The 20909-nt window shown below is 42.0% G+C and overlaps 1 protein-coding gene across 3 annotated transcripts in view; it reads left to right on the forward strand.

Moving 5' to 3' along the window:
- Positions 1-20192, forward strand: part of slc4a8 (solute carrier family 4 member 8) — a 46451-nt gene extending 26259 nt beyond the window's left edge. Inside the window, exons 3-25 of one of the 3 annotated variants that reach the window (XM_074633140.1) lie at positions 2167-2319; positions 2776-2911; positions 4167-4327; positions 8367-8543; positions 9021-9109; positions 11055-11212; positions 11316-11403; positions 11519-11665; positions 11822-11922; positions 12424-12598; positions 14144-14277; positions 14394-14639; positions 15468-15573; positions 15950-16111; positions 16219-16332; positions 16424-16585; positions 16670-16921; positions 17023-17091; positions 18214-18387; positions 19005-19136; positions 19224-19327; positions 19574-19679; positions 19861-20192. In XM_074633140.1, the coding sequence (XP_074489241.1) occupies positions 2167-2319; positions 2776-2911; positions 4167-4327; positions 8367-8543; positions 9021-9109; positions 11055-11212; positions 11316-11403; positions 11519-11665; positions 11822-11922; positions 12424-12598; positions 14144-14277; positions 14394-14639; positions 15468-15573; positions 15950-16111; positions 16219-16332; positions 16424-16585; positions 16670-16921; positions 17023-17091; positions 18214-18387; positions 19005-19136; positions 19224-19327; positions 19574-19679; positions 19861-19866 (3152 nt within the window). In that variant the 3' untranslated portion in view covers positions 19867-20192. Of the gene's footprint in view, positions 1-2166; positions 2320-2775; positions 2912-4166; positions 4328-8366; positions 8544-9017; positions 9110-11054; positions 11213-11315; positions 11404-11518; positions 11666-11821; positions 11923-12423; positions 12599-14143; positions 14278-14393; positions 14640-15467; positions 15574-15949; positions 16112-16218; positions 16333-16423; positions 16586-16669; positions 16922-17022; positions 17092-18213; positions 18388-19004; positions 19137-19223; positions 19328-19573; positions 19680-19860 lie in introns of all 3 variants that reach the window. The other 2 variants (XM_074633131.1, XM_074633148.1) reach the window with 2 other exon arrangements.
- Positions 20193-20909: the final 717 nt, after the last annotated feature.

Here is a 20909-nt window from a genome sequence, read left to right on the forward strand (position 1 = left end):
ACTTACTTGACGGGTGTATTCCTGATTTGATTAAACCTGAAAGAAACAAAATAAGTGATATTTACAAGGGAAAGAGTTTTGTTTTGTTTTGCTTTGTTTGTTTTTTTCTCTTTTGGATGCTAATACCTTTGAAATATGAGAGAATAAATCTGTATCTTTACCTTTCAAACATAACTGTCATCCGTGTCTTGTATCACCTCTGTTGCCCGATACCCATTTCTCCTGAGCGACTTAGAACTTCTGATACCTGGTCCACATTGATTATTTATTCTTCTCCTAATACTACTGCTGGTTGTTACAGTATACAGTATATAGTGCTCCGTGTGCCCACTGTGTTACCATTAACGACCTTCACACCTGCAGTTTGCATTTCAGCTGGAGAAAATTATATTCTACATAATAACACTGACACTAACCAGTTCAAACTCTAACCATGAATCATATTTTATTATTCATCATAAAAATGTGTAATGTAACTGCATCCATCAGATTGCCTAAAAGAAGTGGAGTAAAGAGAGTAAAGTGCAGTACATGTATTTCACTTTGAAATGTAGTGGAGCAGAAGTGTGGCATCTTAAACAACGTATACATCTTTAAGAAAAGTACCTATACTTCAGGATTGTACTTGCTTAAGGACAGTATACGGTCAGTTAATTACCTCACCACACACCACGAGTGACCTGACCTCAAACAGCAGACCTCCTAAGGACACTTACTGTGTGTACAGTATGATGGAGCAAGTCTTTCAGCATGAGTGAGTCACTTCTGTCATTCTTCTCGTCAGTCAGTCACTAGGCCCATTCTAGCTTTCCTGGAGGGATAATAACACGTTCAGAGATGTAGCACTCAGCTGCTGCTCAGTAGCTTTGTATCCTCGTTTGCACCCCAAAATATATTACTCATGCATAAACAAACACACACTTCTTCATCCATTTTATTCACAACAAACCAATTTGATTAATTGTCTGATTATTTCAACTATTCATTCTTTCATTTTAGAAGTCGTTGATATTCAAATAAAACTCCATTATTGTCAGCGTGTTGTCAGCGTATCCTTGGTGCATTCAACACATTCAATTATCACGCATTGATGATAATTACAGATGGCAGAGATTGAGAGTAGTGTGGGACAGGAAGCAGAGACCTAACCCTCAGTTTAATGGCTTTCACTTCCAGTCTCTTTAACCATCTGAGCTGAGAGACCACAGTGCACCTTAATCAACTCTGCTTTCCCCCCCAGCAGTTGTTCCATCTGGAATACAGGAAGATGCCAGTTTTATCCTCAGCTAATTAGGATTTTATATCACCTCATCAGAAAGCCTGAAATGAAATGTACTTATGTAGGTATTTATGGAAAATAGACAAAATTACACCCCAACCCTACGACAGGACATGTATGTATCCGTTTCAAAAGTGGTGTGATAATCAGACAAACATCTTTGAAAGTATATGGGACAAACTGCAGTCACATATTATAAAAACTGCCAAATTAACAGAAGGTAAGCACAGCAACAACAAAAACTACAGGATACAGACAACAGACAAAATGTAAAGGTAACAAAATGTGACGGTACTAACGGTTTATACCACATTTGTTTATTGGAAGATGCCAAGAAGTAGAATCAAAAGACTGTGTTCAAAAACAGCATTTGGGAAAGGTGCAGACCAAAATTGAAGAGCTGATCTGATTTAAAAAAAGATCCTCTTAAAGGTCCCATATTATAAATATTTTTTTTATTATAAAGCAGGCTTAAGTCGTATATAAATACTGTGAAAGTGTCGAAATATCAATCCACAGGGAAATACGCACAGCCCGTATTCAGAAACTCTACATATACACAGTTAAGGAAGGCCTGAGGCTCATCTGAAGACGATGGACAGCTTTATTCTTTATTAGATTAGTATTCATATATAATAAAGTACTCTTTATATCATCCTCTTCTGTATTTCTCTATGTTGCAATTACTGAAATCTCCACAATCTTTATGGGCATTAATATCACCATGATGATGTTTTATGGATATTCCAATGCTGTGCTGAACAATATTTTTGTGGAATAAACTCTAGTTGCACTTAAATGTGACAGTAAACCACGACACCAAGTATGTGTATAAAAGCATTACTCAGTAATACAAATTAAAATCTCTCCTCTCGCCTCGTTTTCAGGCCACAGGGCTCTGTTTGTTGGGGTTCGGATGCCTCGGCAGAGCCACCGTCACCACAAGCCCCACGGCTCTCGCCACCGCAAGAGAGACAGAAGGGCGGGAAGCCTCGCGACACAACAAAGCGAGGAAAGTGAGACGGCCACCTCCAGTCACGGTAACACACATAAAACCTCTTGTCAGTGTCTTTTGCTTTTCAAATCCAGTATTTTTTTAGGCTCATCCAGTCATTTATCGGTCAGAGAGAGATGGAAAACATAGACCTTTTGTCATGGCTCTGTGTAGAACATGCATGCATACTTGCACCCAAAGAGGAGGTAGTATTGTTAAACAAGGCCTATCAATACTGTTCACACGCTTGCACACACACATACAGCACCCCAGGCTAAAATTGACAATCCTACTAATTAACTACCAAAGACCAGGAACTAGTCAGCATGTTGCATGTGTGTGCGCATGTGCTGTGTGTGTGTGTGTGTGTGTGTGTTCGGGGCCAGTAGTCATTTAAAAGGAATGTTTAGACAAAGTAAGCAGAGTTGTGTGTGTTTGTGAAAGTCTTTCGAGAACCACATTTCACCTCTCGTAACTCCCTCACATCATCTCGCTTCATCAGACACGCCGTCCCAGCGGGTGCAGTTCATTCTAGGCACAGAGGAGGATGCTGAACACGTGGCCCACGAGCTGTTCACTGAGCTGGATGAGATCTGTGTGAGGGATGGCAAGGATGCTGAGTGGAAGGAAACAGCCAGGTCAGGATCTCCTCTGGGAGCTGTTGGCAACAATGCTTGGCAATAAAGCTTCTGACAGCCCGGCAGCTCTACAGCTGTATTGTTACAAAAAGAAATGTGTACAAGTGGTAGTTACATTACAGCTTAGTGGATCATTTTTCGGTCAGTTTGCTCAAGGCGAAAAGCTCCAAAGAGAGGAGCGAATCACTGCTGTGATCTCATTCATGCTGCTCAAATGCCAAATCTGAGTTTCACCTGCTAATGTCAAACCTTTTCCCTCTTATTGTGTGGTTGATATTTACATCAAAAGCATCTCTACTGGGAGGGAATGATGTAAACCACAATGTAAAAGACATAAGGTTGATGTATGTGTGGGACCCCAATTTTTACCTCAAACTTTATCAAAAATTACTTTATTATAAACATTATTTAATATTTATATTGCGGTATTTCCCAATAGCTGGTAATTTATTTAATACATTTCAGTGAAAAGAATACAAAGTTAATTGATATGCTTTATTTCCATGTCTGCTGATAAATAGATGATAATAATAAGCAAATAACTTATTTGAAATTTCGTAAAATTAGGTTACTTTCTTTGTAGACAATAAGTCACACAATGGTGAGACAGAAGTATCTTCTATTAGTTTTGGTTTTCCACCTCCGATGAAGAGCAGCTGCTTCTCAAGCCTAAGGGCCATATTTTAACCATTATATGCTATTTTAGCATATAATTATTAAATAATGTTTATAATAAAGTAATTTTCGATACATTTTGAGGTAAATATTGAGGTAATTTGGCAGTAATTCCAAAGAATTTTCAAATAGGTTACTTTCTAATTATCACCTAATTACCATGAAATTTGCAGACTGGAAAATTTAGTACCACAATGACAATGACAATAGCAAACAAAATCAATGCCAACTTTATGCTTGTTGTTGGCAAACAAAATGGTGTAACACCCTATGAAATGTTCACATTCATTGCAAATAATAGGCTAAATCTACCTTGCTGCTGAATTAAATATATTGCTTTAGATAGTATTCATCATGACCAATGATATTTTGTTCAATCTCTCTAGATGATTCAAAAGTTGTGTGTGTTCACCTCTGTCTCTGTACTGCAGTCATCTCTACTCTTAACCAACTTAAGAAACCTCTTTGGCTCTCTTTTTTAAGTTGTTAGAAATTTGATGAATAGAATTTGAAAGATAAAACTAATAACACTTCACATTTACTTCTACTCGCCAACTTCTCGCCTGTCTTTACCTCGCAGGTGGCTGAAGTTTGAGGAAGACGTGGAGGACGGAGGGGAGAGGTGGAGCAAGCCCTACGTCGCTACTCTGTCCCTCCACAGCCTGTTTGAGCTTCGCAGTTGCATCATCAATGGCAGCGTGTTGCTTGACATGCACGCTGACAGCATCGAAGAGATAGCAGGTGAGAATTTGACCAACTGGCATATATTAATATCTCAGTGCCAGATCGCTATCTATCCTGAGAGAAAAAGGCAAGCTCTGTCTGAACAGCTTTTCATAAGGACATTGTAATAAATCAGTTTTTATCATTGGTGTAAGTGACTGGTGTCGCTTCTTCAAATAATTTGTTTTCCTGTCTTTCTCTTTTCCTGCTCTCTAAATCACTTCTTGCTGCTGTCTTTGAGTAAATATCACATTCAATGATATAAAACAGACTCCATATCTCAGCCGAGATGCCCGCTGGATGTCTCCTACAAATCGATTTATCCTCCTAACTACGAGAGGAGGAGACACACAAACAGTACAGGCCTGTACTGTTTGTGTGGGCTCTATGGGCCCATAGAGCAGGCGCATCATCATCATGCTGGATGTAGAAATAAAACACACAAACAGACACACACAGACTCGAGTTGTCAATCCTAGAAAAGTCTAAATTACTCTCTTGAGATGTAAACATGAACAAGCACAACTCTGTCCAGTGTCAGTCCATACTTACAGTCCACCAGTGGCTGTAAAGGCTTAGTTAGTGGTTGCTCTGTGTTTGTTTTCCTGGAATACTGCAGCTGAACTTCTGTTGAACCTGATTTGCATTAAAATCTACAAATAGATAAAGCTGCTGCCAGTGCAGTTCAAGCTCATTTGCATGCAAGTATGCAATTAACTACGCACCTGTAATTTGCATGCAGGCACACAATTGGATAAGCATGTACGTCCATGAGTGAGTGAATGACCACAGTTTTAAGTAACAAATGAACGAACGCACAAATGAACAAATGGTTCAGCACTTCTAGCTACACGGTCATCTACAATTTAGTCATTAAATAAATTTAAACACATATAAAGATTTGTCTGAAAATTATATTTCACGTTCCTGTCCATCCTATGGATGTGTAAAGACAACTGGATACAGCGTTGTAGGCGGGCTCCCGTTAATTCCTATGAGAGTTGCTCAGTGGCGCATGAAGCCAAAATGGCTCGACTGACGAGTGATAAAGTACCCGGATCATCCAGCGATCTTCCGCATCCATTGGGCCCATAGAGCAGGCGCAGAAGCATTTCCTTTAACTCCGCCTCCCAGCCCTCGCTCCAGCCGCGGTCTGGGGCTCATTCACATGAAAGGAGGAAGAGAAATAACTCTGGATTCAGCTATTAGTACATTTTACAACTTTTAGGAGCTAATGATTTAAATAATTGATGATGATGATTTACCTAAAAAAAAAAAATTTTTGCTAATTTACAGATGTCTCTTTCCCAATGTAAGTCTATGGGAAAAAGTATTTTTGGGCCCAATGGCATCACGTGACGGACACAGAAGTTGTAGTACCGCCGTTTGGCCCCTACAAAAATTTGCTTTAAAGCTCGGCGCTTTTCCTGGGGGCTTGGTCCATCCACACACACACACACACACACATACACATGCATGTCCATACACACATACAAATGATTACATGGTTCAAGGCTCTCCATCAGTCAGTCTTCCTCATGGTCATATTATGACAGGTTTACAGCCTGAACAGCCTTGTTGCCTGCAGTCATTCCTCTTCTCCAGCTCTCCACTGCTCATCTCACTTCTCTCTCTTCTCCATGTGACTCCTGCCAGCAGCACCTGGACTCCACAAACAGTAGCCATGGTGGTGGAGGATATAGAGACGAGAAAGTTCGGTAACACTTCATTTTACAGGTCATGGTAATTAGGTGATAATTAGCAAGTAACCTATTTGAAATTTCTTTGGAATTAGTGCCAAATTACCCCAATATTTACCTCAAAATGTATCAAAAATTACTTTATTATAGACATTATTTAATTTGTAATGCTAAAATAGCATATAATGGTTAAAATAGGGCCCTTAGGCTTGAGAAGCGGCTGCTCTTCATCAGAGGCTGAAAACTGAAACTAATAGAAGACACTTCTTATCAGGCACAAATCTCGCCATTGTGTGACTTATTGTCTACACAGATGTAACCTGGTAGTTAATGTAATGATTCAGGGAGTTTTTAAAGAAATTTAAAAGAAGTTATTTGCAAATAAATTAAATGTATTATTTTATTATTAAATATATAATGGCATAATGTATGTAGAATGCATTTCAATTAACTTTGTATTCTTTTCACTGAAATGTATTGAATAAATTACCAGCTATGGGGAAATAGCGTAATATAATTATTAAATAATGTTTATAATGAAGTAATTTTTGATATATTTTGAGGTAAATATTGGGGTAATTTGCAGTAATTCCAAAGAAATTTAAAATAGGTTACTTGCTAATTATCACCTAATCACCATGAAATTTGCGGACCTGTAAAATGATGTGTTACTGAAAGTGCTTTATTTCTTTACTTGTTTATTTTCTGGAAGTGAAGCAAACTGAGAGCAAGAGAATGTAATAGAAATGCTTGGAGTTGCATAAAATGCATAGTCTAATCCATACACCAGTTCTTTGAACATGACAGATATTGTTGAATGTATGACATTGTCATAAAAGTAACTGAAGATCACCAGTCAAGTGATGCACCCGGAGGAGGCAGAGCTGTAGTCTCAGATTAGAAGGAACATGATCCATCTCAAGTCTATGAAGTCTGCGTGGAGGCTTCGTTAGATGCACCATTTGTGTGTTTAACTTCAGGCGGTTCTCTCGGCACTGTCCTTATTAACATGGCTGATTATACTGGCGCTGAGCTCGACACATTAGCGCTGGCCTTGAAGTGTGCTGAGAATGAATGCAGGCACTGCAGTGTGTGTGTGTGTGTGTGTGTGTGTGTGTGTGTGTGTGTGTGTGTGTGTGTGTGTGTGTGTGTGTGTGTGATAGGCCGACACTTTGATTGACTGTGGAGGAGGGAGGGAAGGAAAGAAGGAAGGAAAGATCCGGTGCTGACTCAGCAAGTCAGTATGAAAAAGAGAAGAGAGAGGAGAGCAGAAGGGGCGACAGAGATAAAGAGATGGTGATTATTCTCTGCAGTCCCGCATGACCTGACGTTACGTTGGACACATATTGACCGACCACTTCCAACACACGCTTTCTGCTCTCTGCTCTCTGCTCTCTGCTCTCTGCCTTTACATGTTGACAGATTAGTACATTTTAACAAGAGAAATTAAAGGGAAAAGCAAATATTTCATAGTTCAAGGAAGGCTCTGTAGTCGGAGCATTAGGATTCTTTACCCACATAGACCTGGGGGGTCTTCTATAGCAGGTCAACAGTTTATGTCACAACGAAGAGGTGTACATCATCTGAAAGCTGGGAATCTGAAGATTAATTTGACATGCAATTGATTAAAATTAATTGTAAAAGTGTATAAGGGATTAGAACATTATGATAGAAGTTTGTGATGGCCATTCCCATGCTCACTTATGCCTCATAAATTGTTGCACCAATGTTTGGGTTGATACAGACAGGTTTGATGCTACATTTGACCTTTTTAACCACTAGAGAATTGATAAAATTTATCAAAAATCCCTCCAAAATACCACATTATGACACCAAGACCTTGAAGAACACCATAGAAAGAAGTACATTTGTGATTTGGTATCAAAACTATTGATATTTGGAGATTTCTGCAAGAATTGCATTTTTCGGCGATTGGATGGCGAGCATTTCTGTTCTGGAAACTGCTCAGCAACCCCCTTATTGTCAAATAGCTAGGTAAGCCATACATCTTCTGAATGCCCTAGGTCTCTAGTTTGTGGTTTTAAAGCTTCATGAGGCAGTGATTATCCTAGAGGTCACCACAGGTCATTTTATACATTGAGGTCAAGTTTTGAAAAACGGTCTCACTCTTCATTTTAGACTCAAGATTGAGCCCGCTACAGCCACTTAAAGACAGTAATGTCGGTCGGGTCTTAGAGGATTAACAAGATTTTGTTTCTTACTGATTATAAATGGAGTTCTTATAAAGTTCTGATCAAAATAGCAGAAATACTTTGATACTTATAATAAAAGCTGTGTGATATCCTTCATTTGAATTGAAGTCTGATTAACATGAGCATGTGCGTGTTTCTTTGCAGACATGGTGCTGGACCACCAGGAGGCGTCCCATGAGCTGGACGACAGTGTGAGGGTGAAGGTGCGCGAGGCTCTGCTGAAGAGACACCACCACCAGAACGAGAAGAAGAAGAACCTCATGCCCATGGTGCGCTCCATCGCCGAGGGAACCCGCAAACAGTCTGAGTCCCATCTGACAGGTGGGTTTCACACTGTACACCACGTGTTACATTTAGTCATCACACATCGTTTCTTGGTATGAATCAGATGTAGAAATCCACTGTCATGGATTTAGATTATAATTACTTTTGTTCATCTGTCTGCAGAATCGATGTGAAGTCTTAGAAATATGACTTGACTTATAATTATATTAGTCAGAGACAGATTTGTTTGATATAATAAGATTACATCACAATGATGGATGAAGAAAAACTAGTAGGGAATAAAAGTAGACATGAGGAGACTAAAAGTGACAAGACTAAGTTAACAGACAGACACACAGAAAAGCAAGATTTTCATGCTTTTAGGGACAGACTGACAAACCTGCAGCTAAGCATTACTGACCTCATAGTTTTTTTTCACTTTGCACTTGGCAGGCCAATTATAGATATTTGTACTAACTCTGATCATCTCTCTCTCTCTCATATGCACACATCCACACTCTTACTGTCTAGCAGGGTCAGCCACATCTCCCCAGCCTCCGCCATCTACAGATCCTGCTAAGAACGGTGGCGGACACGACAACCCCCAAGTGGACCTCAGCAAGGTAAACAAGCAGGCACTCTGAACACGAGCTATATTCACAGAGCCTTCCCTTTCTGCTAAACAGCCTCGTTCTGCATAAGAAAAGTGCGCTGTTAAAACAACCAAAGAGCTGATAGAACAATGTCCAAGCGTCAGGGAGAAGAAAACACTGACGTTGTCTGAAAAGAAGCTTATTAAGTATGTATGATTGTTAAAAAAAAATAAAAATAAAAACTACACAGTACAGAGAATTGTTCTAAAAGTTATGAAAAATAACAGGAAAAATCATCTCTGATGCAAAATTCACAGGTAATAATCTGCTCAAAATGCATCCAAATCGCTCGTTTTACACAAACTTCCTGCGTTCACTATTTGGGTTACTTGTACAGTTTATCAGTTGTTCTGTACTGTTATTATGAAAATATTATGAAATATCCATAAAATATGTCACTTATCAGGAGTCGTCTAATTACTCAATGATGGAAAGGGGTCCCTGAAAGAAAAAGGTTGTGAACCAGTGTCTCAGTGCACGCTGTTTATGGGTGGATGGATGCCGTGAAGAACACAATAGAATATGAGTATAGAAAAGGGTAGATATGTTCAACACATCGGACAACAGCAGTGTTAGATCTTTTTTTGGTTGTACTAGCTTTATACATGTACTGTAGCACCCTGCTGAGATCTGTAATCAATGTTTGGTGTACTGTGTTGTCTACAACTAGGTCACATGGTGCCCCCTAGGAAGCAACTACATTTGTTCAAAGTGCACCCCACAGCGGCAGCCCATCACTGTAAAACTGTTAAGTACAGTCACGTAGGGCAAAGATAAAAGCTTCCGTTTAGCCATTCATTTCCACCTGGGATTTTGAGTGCATATCTGTACAGTTTAATATCATATTTGCCAACTTTGAGACCTAAAAAACAGGGAGTTTGAAACCAAAGCTGGAGATCTGGGGGTCCTCCCCGGAAAAAAAATTGAGTTTCAGAGACTTTGTTTCCTACATTCAGGTGACTTTTAAAGAATGAACATATCAAAATAATAAGTAGGTACAATGCAACAGCATTTTATGTTAAATACTTTAATACTTTAATAATTCTCAGCTAAGAATACAGAATAATATTCACCAATTTTCATGGATGCGCAACACAACAACAACTTTTTGTAGCAAAACGAGAGCGTGCTGTGATGTGTGCTCTCTTCCGCGTCACGTGCATGCTAGGATATGACATTTGGTGTAGCTGTATTGTTGTCCTTGTCAGTGGTTCTCAACCTCTTTTGTGCCAAGGACCCCTAAATTGATTTACACATTTAGGTCAGGGTCCCACATTTGATAACATTTTCTTCAGGGACCTTCATATAAAAAGATTTTGGTTGTTAGATATGATTAAGATTAGAACAGTTGAGGAGATAACCGTGGAGATGAAACCTATGATCACAATAATCACGCTTATGACTCTTACTCACATTGGGCTTACTTCTATAGTAAATTACATTGTGAAAATAAACTATTCCCCAATTCTTTGGGGACCCCCAGGAACTCCCTCAAGGACTTCTGGGGGGTCCTGGGACCCATGGTTGAGGACTGCTGGTCCGGGTGGAAACAGTTGGGCTTATACACGATGTACAGTGCCAGAAACAGGTTGTGATAACGAAAAGGAAAAAATATGTGAAAATGTTGTCATGAATCGGGGGGAAACACAGGATGATTGTGACCCCGAGGGGGAAACCTGGGCAGGGCAATGAAAAACTAGAGTCTCCTGGGAAAATCGTGAGGATTGGCAAGTGTGTTTAATACCGCTACAGTAGCACTGACTAGCATTTCAGGTTCTCTGGCATTAGGCTGCACAACTCTGAAGACATTGCACTGTTAGTTCTGAAGTAACAGGATATCACTGTACCACTGTAGGTATTAAGAATTTTTTTTTTTTATTCTTAACTGATGTTAACTTCTGCCTTGTCTCATCAGGTGGACATGCACTTCATGAAGAAGATCCCAGAGGGTGCAGAGGCCTCCAATGTACTGGTGGGAGAGTTGGACTTCCTGGAGACGCCCATTGTGGCCTTTGTCCGCCTCTCCCCTGCTGTGCTGCTCAGTGGACTCACTGAGGTCCCCATACCTACCAGGTAGATCGGCCACATAAACAGTGGTTTAGTCATAAAATGAAATGCAAATTCAATAATCCAGGAATGCGTGACATACTCTAAATCATCCGCTGACAAATATCAGGTTCCTCTTCATTCTCCTGGGCCCAGATGGAAAGGCTCAGCAATACCACGAAATTGGACGCTCCATGGCGACCATCATGACAGATGAAGTAAGAACGCTCAGTCAATTAAAAATCAAACTTCAGAGACCTTCACAGAACAAATCAAATCTCAACAAAGGCAGCCAGTTAAGTTTCCTTTGTCCTTCACTTTTGTCTGGACCAGATCTTCCATGATGTAGCCTACAAGGCAAAGGACAGAAGTGACCTGCTGGCTGGGATAGATGAATTTCTGGACCAGGTGACGGTCCTGCCGCCAGGAGAGTGGGACCCCTCCATCCGCATCGAGCCCCCAAAGAGTGTCCCCTCTCAGGTACACAGCTTTGATGACATAGAGATGTACTTTTCAGGTTTGACAGTAGCTACAACTTTGATTAGGTGCACTAAAACTAAGAGTGGTGTATATGAATGTAATTGTAGAGCTATAATTTAATTTGTCTGTTACTTGACTGTTACTGGGTGCCTGCAGGAGAAGAGAAAGATGCCAGGAGTCCCTAATGGCACAGCCTGCCAGGTAGAGGAAGAACTACATGCTGAGCACCACGGGCCAGAGCTGCAGAGAACCGGAAGGTGAGCTGTCATTTGCAGGTTGATTACTCAGGCTTGTTGCTTCAGTAATGGCTGCTATAATACATGGTGAATATAAAACAGATACCCAGAAATGGTAAATATCAGGATAGCTATACTGTCATTAAAAACAATCTGTGGAATACATGCAATTAGCACCTGTTAATGTTTTCTGAAGGGATGTGTGGAAGCCTGGGGCTGAGTTATAGCACCCTCCGCCATGTTTGTCAGTTGCTGAGGCCACCAAATCTAAATTTGGATTTGTGAGGAGCTGACGTGGAACAAGCAAGTGACAACCGAAGTGTGATAGCCTGAAAGACAAACGCACCAAAACGATCTTCCTTTTATTTCTTAAAGAATAAGTTAACACTGAAAATGTCGTTTTTGCTGACCTTCAGTGGTTTAACTTCTCACAATGATTCAGGAGTTGACATTACCTATCTCTTCACCAGATTGCGCTCTTAACTTCAGCATCTCTCTTCTTTTGTTGTGTGCCGTGATCAGGCTGTTTGGTGGTCTGATCCTGGACATCAAGAGGAAAGCTCCGTTCTATCTGAGTGACTTTAAGGACGGTCTGAGCCTGCAGTGTGTGGCCTCCTTCCTCTTCCTCTACTGTGCCTGCATGTCTCCTGTCATCACCTTCGGAGGACTGCTGGGGGAGGCGACAGAGGGACGCATCGTAAGGGCACTCAGACACAGTCACATACTGCAGTGAGATTAGAACATATAGACTGTATATAAAGATGGACGACACGTTACCACGGAGTGAAGCCAAAATATCCCGGTTACAGGAGCTGCCATCTTGAGATTTTAAGGTCATTTGGGGCCAGAGTCCGTGCCGTAGTGATCGGGGGACTGGAGCTGCTGTATCGAGGTCCCGCCCACACACCTGCCCGAGCCAATCACGAGCCGAGCACTGCCGCAGCTTGTTAGCGTGAGCCACCTAACTGCTACGCTAGCACCACGGTAGCAAACCATAATATCTCTAAAACTACATTTATGATCAAACTGACACGTTCTATTACACAGACTCGTGACGGTTATGGAAAGTTAAAGTTACATCTCCTCTCTTGTATAAATCCCGAGCCTCGGCTCTGCGACTACTTCACGTAGAGCTGCTGTCAATCACAGCTGTCAATCCTGATATCTCACCCCTTTTTATAGCATCAAATAACTAATTAAAAACAAACTTAAAGGGACTGTTTGTAACTTTTTAAGCGTATAAATGTAGCGGGTCGCCACACATGCGCGTTCGCATATGCGCGCTCGCGTGTGACCGGAGCCTCGTCTCCGCTGCCTGCTTACCTTCACTCAGACAGAGCGCGCGTTCTCGCGTACTCGCTCCACCTCTACTAGACGTGAACGCGCGCTCACTCCACACTGCAGAAGAGTTAGTGTAGCTCTGAGAATATCTAGTGAACGTACAGGGGATGTTTGTGCAGAAATAAATGCTGCAGCTCCTCCAGACCAACAGAGGTTTTCCGTGTCTTGTGAAGTGACGGGGCTCCTCCACGTGTTACGTTGTTGTCTCGTTACCGACCGGGTGCCGGTGTCTCCCTGCGGCTGCCGGCTGCAGTCGGGAGGCGATAACGTAACTCGTTGAGTAGCCCCGCTGCCTGAGCCTGCGCTGAGGCAGGAAAAGCCAACACTAGGATCAGCAGTGATTCATGGAGAGACCTCCGTCTGGTCAGCTAACATTGCTGCCAAGCAGCTGAAATAAAGAGTGATATTGTGCTTTTAGCTGACGTGTGTCGCCTCACTGTTTTGAGTGATGTTCATTCATGTCTATTTAGAGCGAGCAAGCGCGAGCTCGACGCTGACTTTCGTTGATTTCAAGGCCACAGGTGTCGCTGTTAACAAGCATTTCTGAAAGTTACAAATAGTCCCTTTAACAGAAAAATTAACACTTGAAAATACATCAGCGTGATAAGAACTACCTAAAATGACAGAAACCATCTTTGGTAAAAATGTATTTGACGTGTACTTTGATTTTTTAGTTTGGCCCATGTCCCATCAGATAACATGGAGGGGGCGGGATTAATGACCTATACTGCAGCCAGCCACCAGGGGGCGATCCAGATGTTTTGGCTTCACTTTTGGAGAGCTGTCATGTCATCCATCTTTATATACAGTTTATGGATTAGAACATTATGAATACAGCATAGACATTGTAGATGTTACTGAATACGAGACATACACTCTCTCTTTCCACCATGTGCTGTAGAGCGCCATAGAGTCCTTACTCGGTGCGTCTATGACTGGAATAGCCTACTCTTTGTTTGCTGGTCAGCCTCTCACCATTCTGGGCAGCACAGGTCCTGTACTGGTTTTTGAGAAAATCCTCTTCAAGTTTTGCAAGTATGTATACAACAACTTGCCTGTGACAAATGTTATTATCACTGCCACAGTCCTTTGCTAACCGATAATGTATTCCTTGTCATCCCCTCCTCTCTTCTCTTCTCCTCTCACACCAGGGACTACGACCTGTCCTATCTGTCGCTGAGGACTTGCATCGGCCTATGGACGGCCGTGCTGTGTTTCATTTTGGTTGCCACTGATGCTAGCTCTCTGGTGTGCTACATCACTCGGTTCACAGAGGAGGCCTTCGCCGCCCTCATCTGCCTCATCTTCATCTACGAGGCCTTGGAGAAGCTCGTCCACCTGGGAGAAGTGTACCCCTTCAATACACACAGCGATCTGGACAAACTCACACTGGCGTTGTGAGTAGCAAATGGTTCACTCTGCTGGCTCACCTGGTAGTTTATTCATTGTTCATTGTTATTCTCTAAGTATAGAGTGCTGCAGGAACGAGTTGTAAAACCCAGAAATGAGTTTTACACTTCCAGTTCCCTCGTCTCAAAGTCGATGGGTTTGTTGAACGGGACTTTAGTTAGATGCTTGAAATAAGGTCTGTGGTTAACACAAGATTAGAGATTTTAATGTTTTGTTCTCTGACGTAAAATACGTAAGTAAATATCTCACTCGTGAATTATGAAACTTTTACTTGTCTTTAGTAAAGACAAAATGGCTAAATGAGACTACTAAACATCATCACGCCGACTCGTCCGCCTTTACAGCCTCATTGTTAGTACTCGTGCTACCGTAGTGTAGTTCCTTTATAGCCCAACGTTAGCTTTTTACTTCTGCAGATTGCATTCACACTTCAAAAACCTGAAAAGTGGTGTTCATTTGTGAAGATTATCTTGCTGAACAAAACGCTTAAGTATCAAGTAATCCGAAATCCAATGGAAATATCACATTGGCTTTTTGTCGAGGTGTGATGCTAACTTCCGTGTTGGCCTACAAAAATACGTCATCCCTGCATCCCTCTATATATAGCTGTCATTCTCTCTCTGCAAGCATCTCCTCACTGTGTGGCTTCACCCTTGTTGTCTTTTCGTTCCTGCTCTCCTCTACAAGCCTTCAGATCACACCCTTGCACCCCGTTCCCCTTTATGTCTGGCCTCATTTAAGTGATGAAAGCATCATTTTCTGTCAGAAAAATAACACTCTCTTCTGTGTTGTGCTGTCTCTCTCTCTCTCTGCAGCTGTAAGTGTGCAGAGCCTGATAACCCCAATAATAAAACCTTAGAACTGTGGAGTGAGAGAAACATCACAGCCTCTGCTGTATCCTGGACCAACCTTACTGTCAAGGTAACATAACACACACACTTTACACACTTTGACGCCTAATCTCAGTGTGACTTCCTCACGATAGCACACACTGCTTTTGCTCCAACGTGTTTACCTTTGTTAACATTCAACTAACCTCCTCACCTTCCCTGGAGCAGCTAACCTCTAACCTCTCTTAAGGACCTTTGCAAACACTGACAAGGACATTCAATCGATTATTCACTGCTGTGTTTGTAACTGAGCACACCAAAGGCTTGTCTTGTTTCTTCTGTGTTGTGTTTTTTCCCTTTTAAGCTTTGTAGACTCCGTCCTGTCTGTCAGAAAATTTAAATAAAACAGTCTTTTGATCTATTTCGAGGCCATTTTGTTTTAATATAAGCTCTATGAATCTCTACAGGAGTGCATCGGTCTGCAGGGCCACTTTGTTGGCACGGCGTGTGGCCACCATGGTCCATACACCCCAGATGTTCTCTTCTGGTCCACCATCTTGTTCTTCTCCACCTTCTTCATGTCTGCCTTCCTCAAACAATTCAAGACAAGTCGTTATTTCCCCACCAAGGTAATCAACCTATAGGACTGCTTACTAAGCAAAGGTGTCACTAGACATTCACAAAGCTGACATGCCACATGAGTAACCACCGATCTCTGGGTGTTCTTATCTCCCAGGTGCGGTCTATGATCAGTGACTTTGCAGTGTTCATCACTATTGCGGTCATGGTTCTGCTTGATTACGTCATTGGAGTGCCCTCCCAGAAGTTGAAGGTGCCCAGCAAATTCCAGGTATAGAGGAATTATTGAGTATAATTGATATAAAACGCCACATAGTTATGGTTGAATCATGGCCTCACTCCTCTTTGATGTGATCCTCCAGCCTACCAGAGACGACCGAGGTTGGTTGATCAATCCGATAGGACGCAACCCATGGTGGACAGTCTTGGCTGCGACTATTCCTGCTCTTCTCTGCACCATCCTGATCTTCATGGACCAACAGATAACTGCCGTCATTATCAACCGCAAAGAGCACAAACTGCTGGTAAGAAAAAGCTGCCCTGCGAACCCGTATCTCTGGCTGTAGCTGTTATACATGTACCTATCTGTCCTCCTCTTTGTTATGTAGAAGGGCTGTGGGTACCACCTGGACCTGCTCATGGTCGGGATGATGCTGGCGGTGTGCTCCATCATGGGCTTGCCCTGGTTCGTAGCAGCCACGGTGCTGTCCATCTCTCACGTCAACAGCCTGAAGCTGGAGTCGGAGAGCTCGGCTCCAGGAGAGCAGCCTCGCTTCCTGGGCATCAGAGAGCAGAGGTTGACTGGACTGGTCATCTTCCTGCTCATGGGCTGCTCTGTATTCATGACTGGAGCCCTGCAGGTTAGTCAGACAAAGCTATGCGATGCTGCCCCCGTCTGGCTGGGATATTTTTGACAATGTTACACATCAAAGCTCATTGGTGTATGTTGTTTTTTTTCTAGTTCATTCCCATGCCAGTGCTGTATGGTGTTTTCCTTTACATGGGAGTCTCTTCGTTAAAAGGCATCCAGGTAACATTATCCTATATGGTAAAGAACATTTACTGTGCTTTCACACCGGAAGTTTGGTTCATCTGGTCCGGACCAAGGAAAAAATAAAATAAAATAAAATGCAACGTGTATCCTATATGTTTATCCTACATTTATGTTCTTTGATTAATAACTGATTGTAAACATTATTATCATTATCAGACTCAACCGCATGTTATGATGAATAATGGTAGAGACAGGACTGTACAAAAGACCCTTTGTCCCAGATGACTGGTGCGAATGCCGGGGAGCACACAGACACAAGCATGAGGCATCTTGTACAGTAATGATCCAGGGCTTAGTACTGTTGGATCGCTATCTCACTTTTTAATGGAGTTCATGAGCTGACAAAGTACACGGAGTCGGATACAAGCACAGCAGTTTTAGCAGCTTTTGACCTATTAATCATGCTGACATGCTTATATACACGGCCTTAAATACAGATCGCTTCCTGAACAGATTTCACGATCAGCAGATGAGTTTATTTGTAGTTTAGCTTTTGAAATCGTGCTAAAATCACATATCAGCTATCATAAAATCCTGTGGTTGGTTCGTTTGTTTTCACACCACAAACAAACCACACTAGAGTCCGCTTGGAAGCGGTCCTAGACCATCTTTTCAGGCAGTCTTGTTTGTTTGGTTCGCACCAGGGTTTGATTTACAGCTTTCACACCAGCCCAAACGAACCGTACTAACCGGGCAAATGGACCTGAGCTTGTTTCAACCGAACCAAACAGGTTAGGTGTGGAAGCGCTATGAGTACAATTTGAAACTTCCGAAACTTGTGAATAATTTGCGAGATGCTATAAACAGATATGTTTTACGCTCAGATATAAAACGTCCCAAGTTGTTCTTCTGCCCTCTCCATCCCGGCCTCTTATTAATGTGGCCGTCCCTGTAATGCCCTCTCCTGATCTAATTAATTCCGTCGCAATCCAATGAGGCCTGACAGTTCATTTTCAGACTAATCTACCTAAATTTGTCATTCATAATCACTTGCCCTCTCTTGCCATATTCACCATCTGCCTCCCTGCTCTGCTCTCATTAATTCAACTCTCTCCTTTACCCTCTCTAATTTCTCCGCCACCTGCGTTCACTTCTCAGTTCTTTGACCGTGTGAAGTTGTTCGGCATGCCGGCGAAGCACCAGCCGGACTTCATCTACCTGCGCCACGTCCCCTTGAGGAAGGTGCACCTGTTCACTCTCACCCAGCTCACCTGTCTGGTGCTGCTCTGGGTCATCAAGACCTCACCTGCTGCGATCGTCTTCCCAATGATGGTGAGTTGACCATCACCAACATCCCCCCCCCCCCCTCTCTTTCTTCACTAGTCTCTAAATGTCTTCTATTTAAAGGAACAGTGTGTAGCATTTTAGGGGATCTATTAGCAGAAATGGAATATAATATTCATAACTATGTTTTCATTAGTGTATAATCACCTGAAACTAAGAATAGTTGTGTTTTCATTAGCTTAGAATGAGTTCTTTATATCTACATAGGGAGCGGGTCCTCTTCACAGAGTCCGCCATGTTGCTCCGCCATGTTTCTACAGTAGCCCAGAACGGACAAACCAAACACTGGCTCTAGAGAGAGACTTTCATGTTTTTACGTTACCTGACGGTCACCATAGTTCTCCGACACGCCTGTGAAACTGCGTGCAAATCATGGCACCACCAGCCGCCGTCTGACTTCCGTCGCTCCTAATGTAGTGTTCTTATAGTACGAATGGCCTCTGAGCGAGGGGAACAGTGTTTTTGCAATCGGCGGCTCACGTTACCGCAGTCTTGGAAAGGGAGGAGTGAGCGGAGGGGTACTCAGTTGGATGCAATCTGCAAGATCACCAAATCCTACACACTGTACCTTTCAGTAACAGATTCTTTTTCTCCTGTGCCTGAAGGTGCTGGCTCTGGTTTTCATCCGCAAACTTCTGGACTGGTGTTTCTCCAAGCGAGAGCTGAGTTACCTGGATGACTTAATGCCTGAGTGGAAGAAAAAAAACCTTGATGACGCCTCCAAAACGATAGGAGAGGTAGTCTACATGGAATCTTGAAATACACAGATAAAAAAATAAATAAACATGCATGTATTGACTGCACATGTTGGATGTGTCTTGTAGGAATCACAGGTTATGCTCAGTACAAAGAAGGACGATACAACTGATGTTCAGATTCCCTTGGAGAGCTGCAATCCTGTTCAGACCCCCAAAGCACATGACCCCAGGTGAGTACACACACACATGCACCCCCCACACACACTCAAATGAACAGGATGGACATCAGATGATCGGAGCGGTAAGATTATGAGAGAAAAGCTTCACCCTCCTGTCTATCTATATGCATGCTTATCTTGTTTGGTGTGTGGTGTTCTGCCTTCATGTGCACCCTGTGAATACTAACCTTTCCCTAAGCCCCAACTCACTCCCAACACTATCTTCTTTCACCTCATTTTCCTCTCCCCGCTCCTCAGGTGTGACCCCTCTGATATTAATATATCTGATGAAATGTCTAAAACCACCGTGTGGAAATCCCTAAACTCCAATCAAAAGGACACTCGTCCTGTGGCTGCTAAGAAGGCAAGGCCATACCCTCTTTTTCCTCACCTCCGTCATCTGGAAATATTCCCGCTGTAATTTGTGGTCATTCGCATCCTTTGTGCTTTGCAAGTGTTGCTCCAACTAAGTAATTGCAAATAGAGAGCAGTCAAACTGTGCACTGTGCTGTGTTAATTCCAGGTTTGTTTGTTTTCCTCTGCAGGACTGAAGGGATCGCGTTTATAGATGACTAAAGGATGTCCGCAGTCCTGACAGACTGTAGTTCTGGACCACAGGACACTGCGATTTTGGCTGCTTTGACTGTCAGCCTCTTCAGTGCTTAGAGAAACAAGTCTCGATGATTTCTACCAGCTACCCGCAACACACACTACTGTCCACGAGCATACAGACAAAGAGAAGGTAGTACACTCTCATGCACATAGACACACACTTCTAACTTTGTGAGGACTAGAAATATTTTTTAAATCTTATTTCTCTGAATCTCCCTGAAGCTCTAAAATTAAAACTACTACTACTACCACTGCTAAATTAACTCTGACCCCTTGACTAGAAGCTAGCACCAACCTCAGCAACTTTAACCATCTTAACCCCTTAACCAGTATAAAACACTGATCTCAATCACCATCATCTTCTACTAAACCAGACAGGAAGGAAAGCCCTTAGACTGCATTTACACCAGATCAGGCAATGCAGCGAAACAGCAAATTTTTCCATTTATTTTGATTGGGGGTAGTGCAATTGGGCGGCTGCAGCTCTGGCTGCCAATATTTACCTCCAAATTTATCAAAACATACTTTATTGCAAACATTATTTAATAATTATATTCCGTTATTTCCCAATAGTTGGTCATTTATTTAATACATTTCCAGGAAAAGAATACAAAGTTAATTGATATGCTTTATTTCCATATCTGCTGGTAGATAGAAGATAATTAGCAAATAACTAACAAAAAACTCCCTGAATCATTACATTAACTACCAGGTTACATTTGTGTAGAAAATCTGTCACAATGGTGAGATTTGTGCCGGATCAGAAGTGTCTTCTATTAGTTTTGGTTTTCCACCTCCGATGAAGAGCAGCCTCTTCTCAAGCCTAAGGGACCTATTTTAACAATTACATGCTACTTCAGCATATAATTATTAAATAATGTTGATAATAAAGTCATTTTTGATACATTTGGAGGTAAATTTTGGGGTAATTTGGCAGTAATTCCCAAGAAATTTCAAATAGGTTACTTGCTAATTATCACCT

This window comes from Sebastes fasciatus, chromosome 1, assembly GCF_043250625.1.
Source record: "Sebastes fasciatus isolate fSebFas1 chromosome 1, fSebFas1.pri, whole genome shotgun sequence".
Classification (NCBI taxonomy): Eukaryota; Metazoa; Chordata; class Actinopteri; order Perciformes; family Sebastidae; genus Sebastes; species Sebastes fasciatus.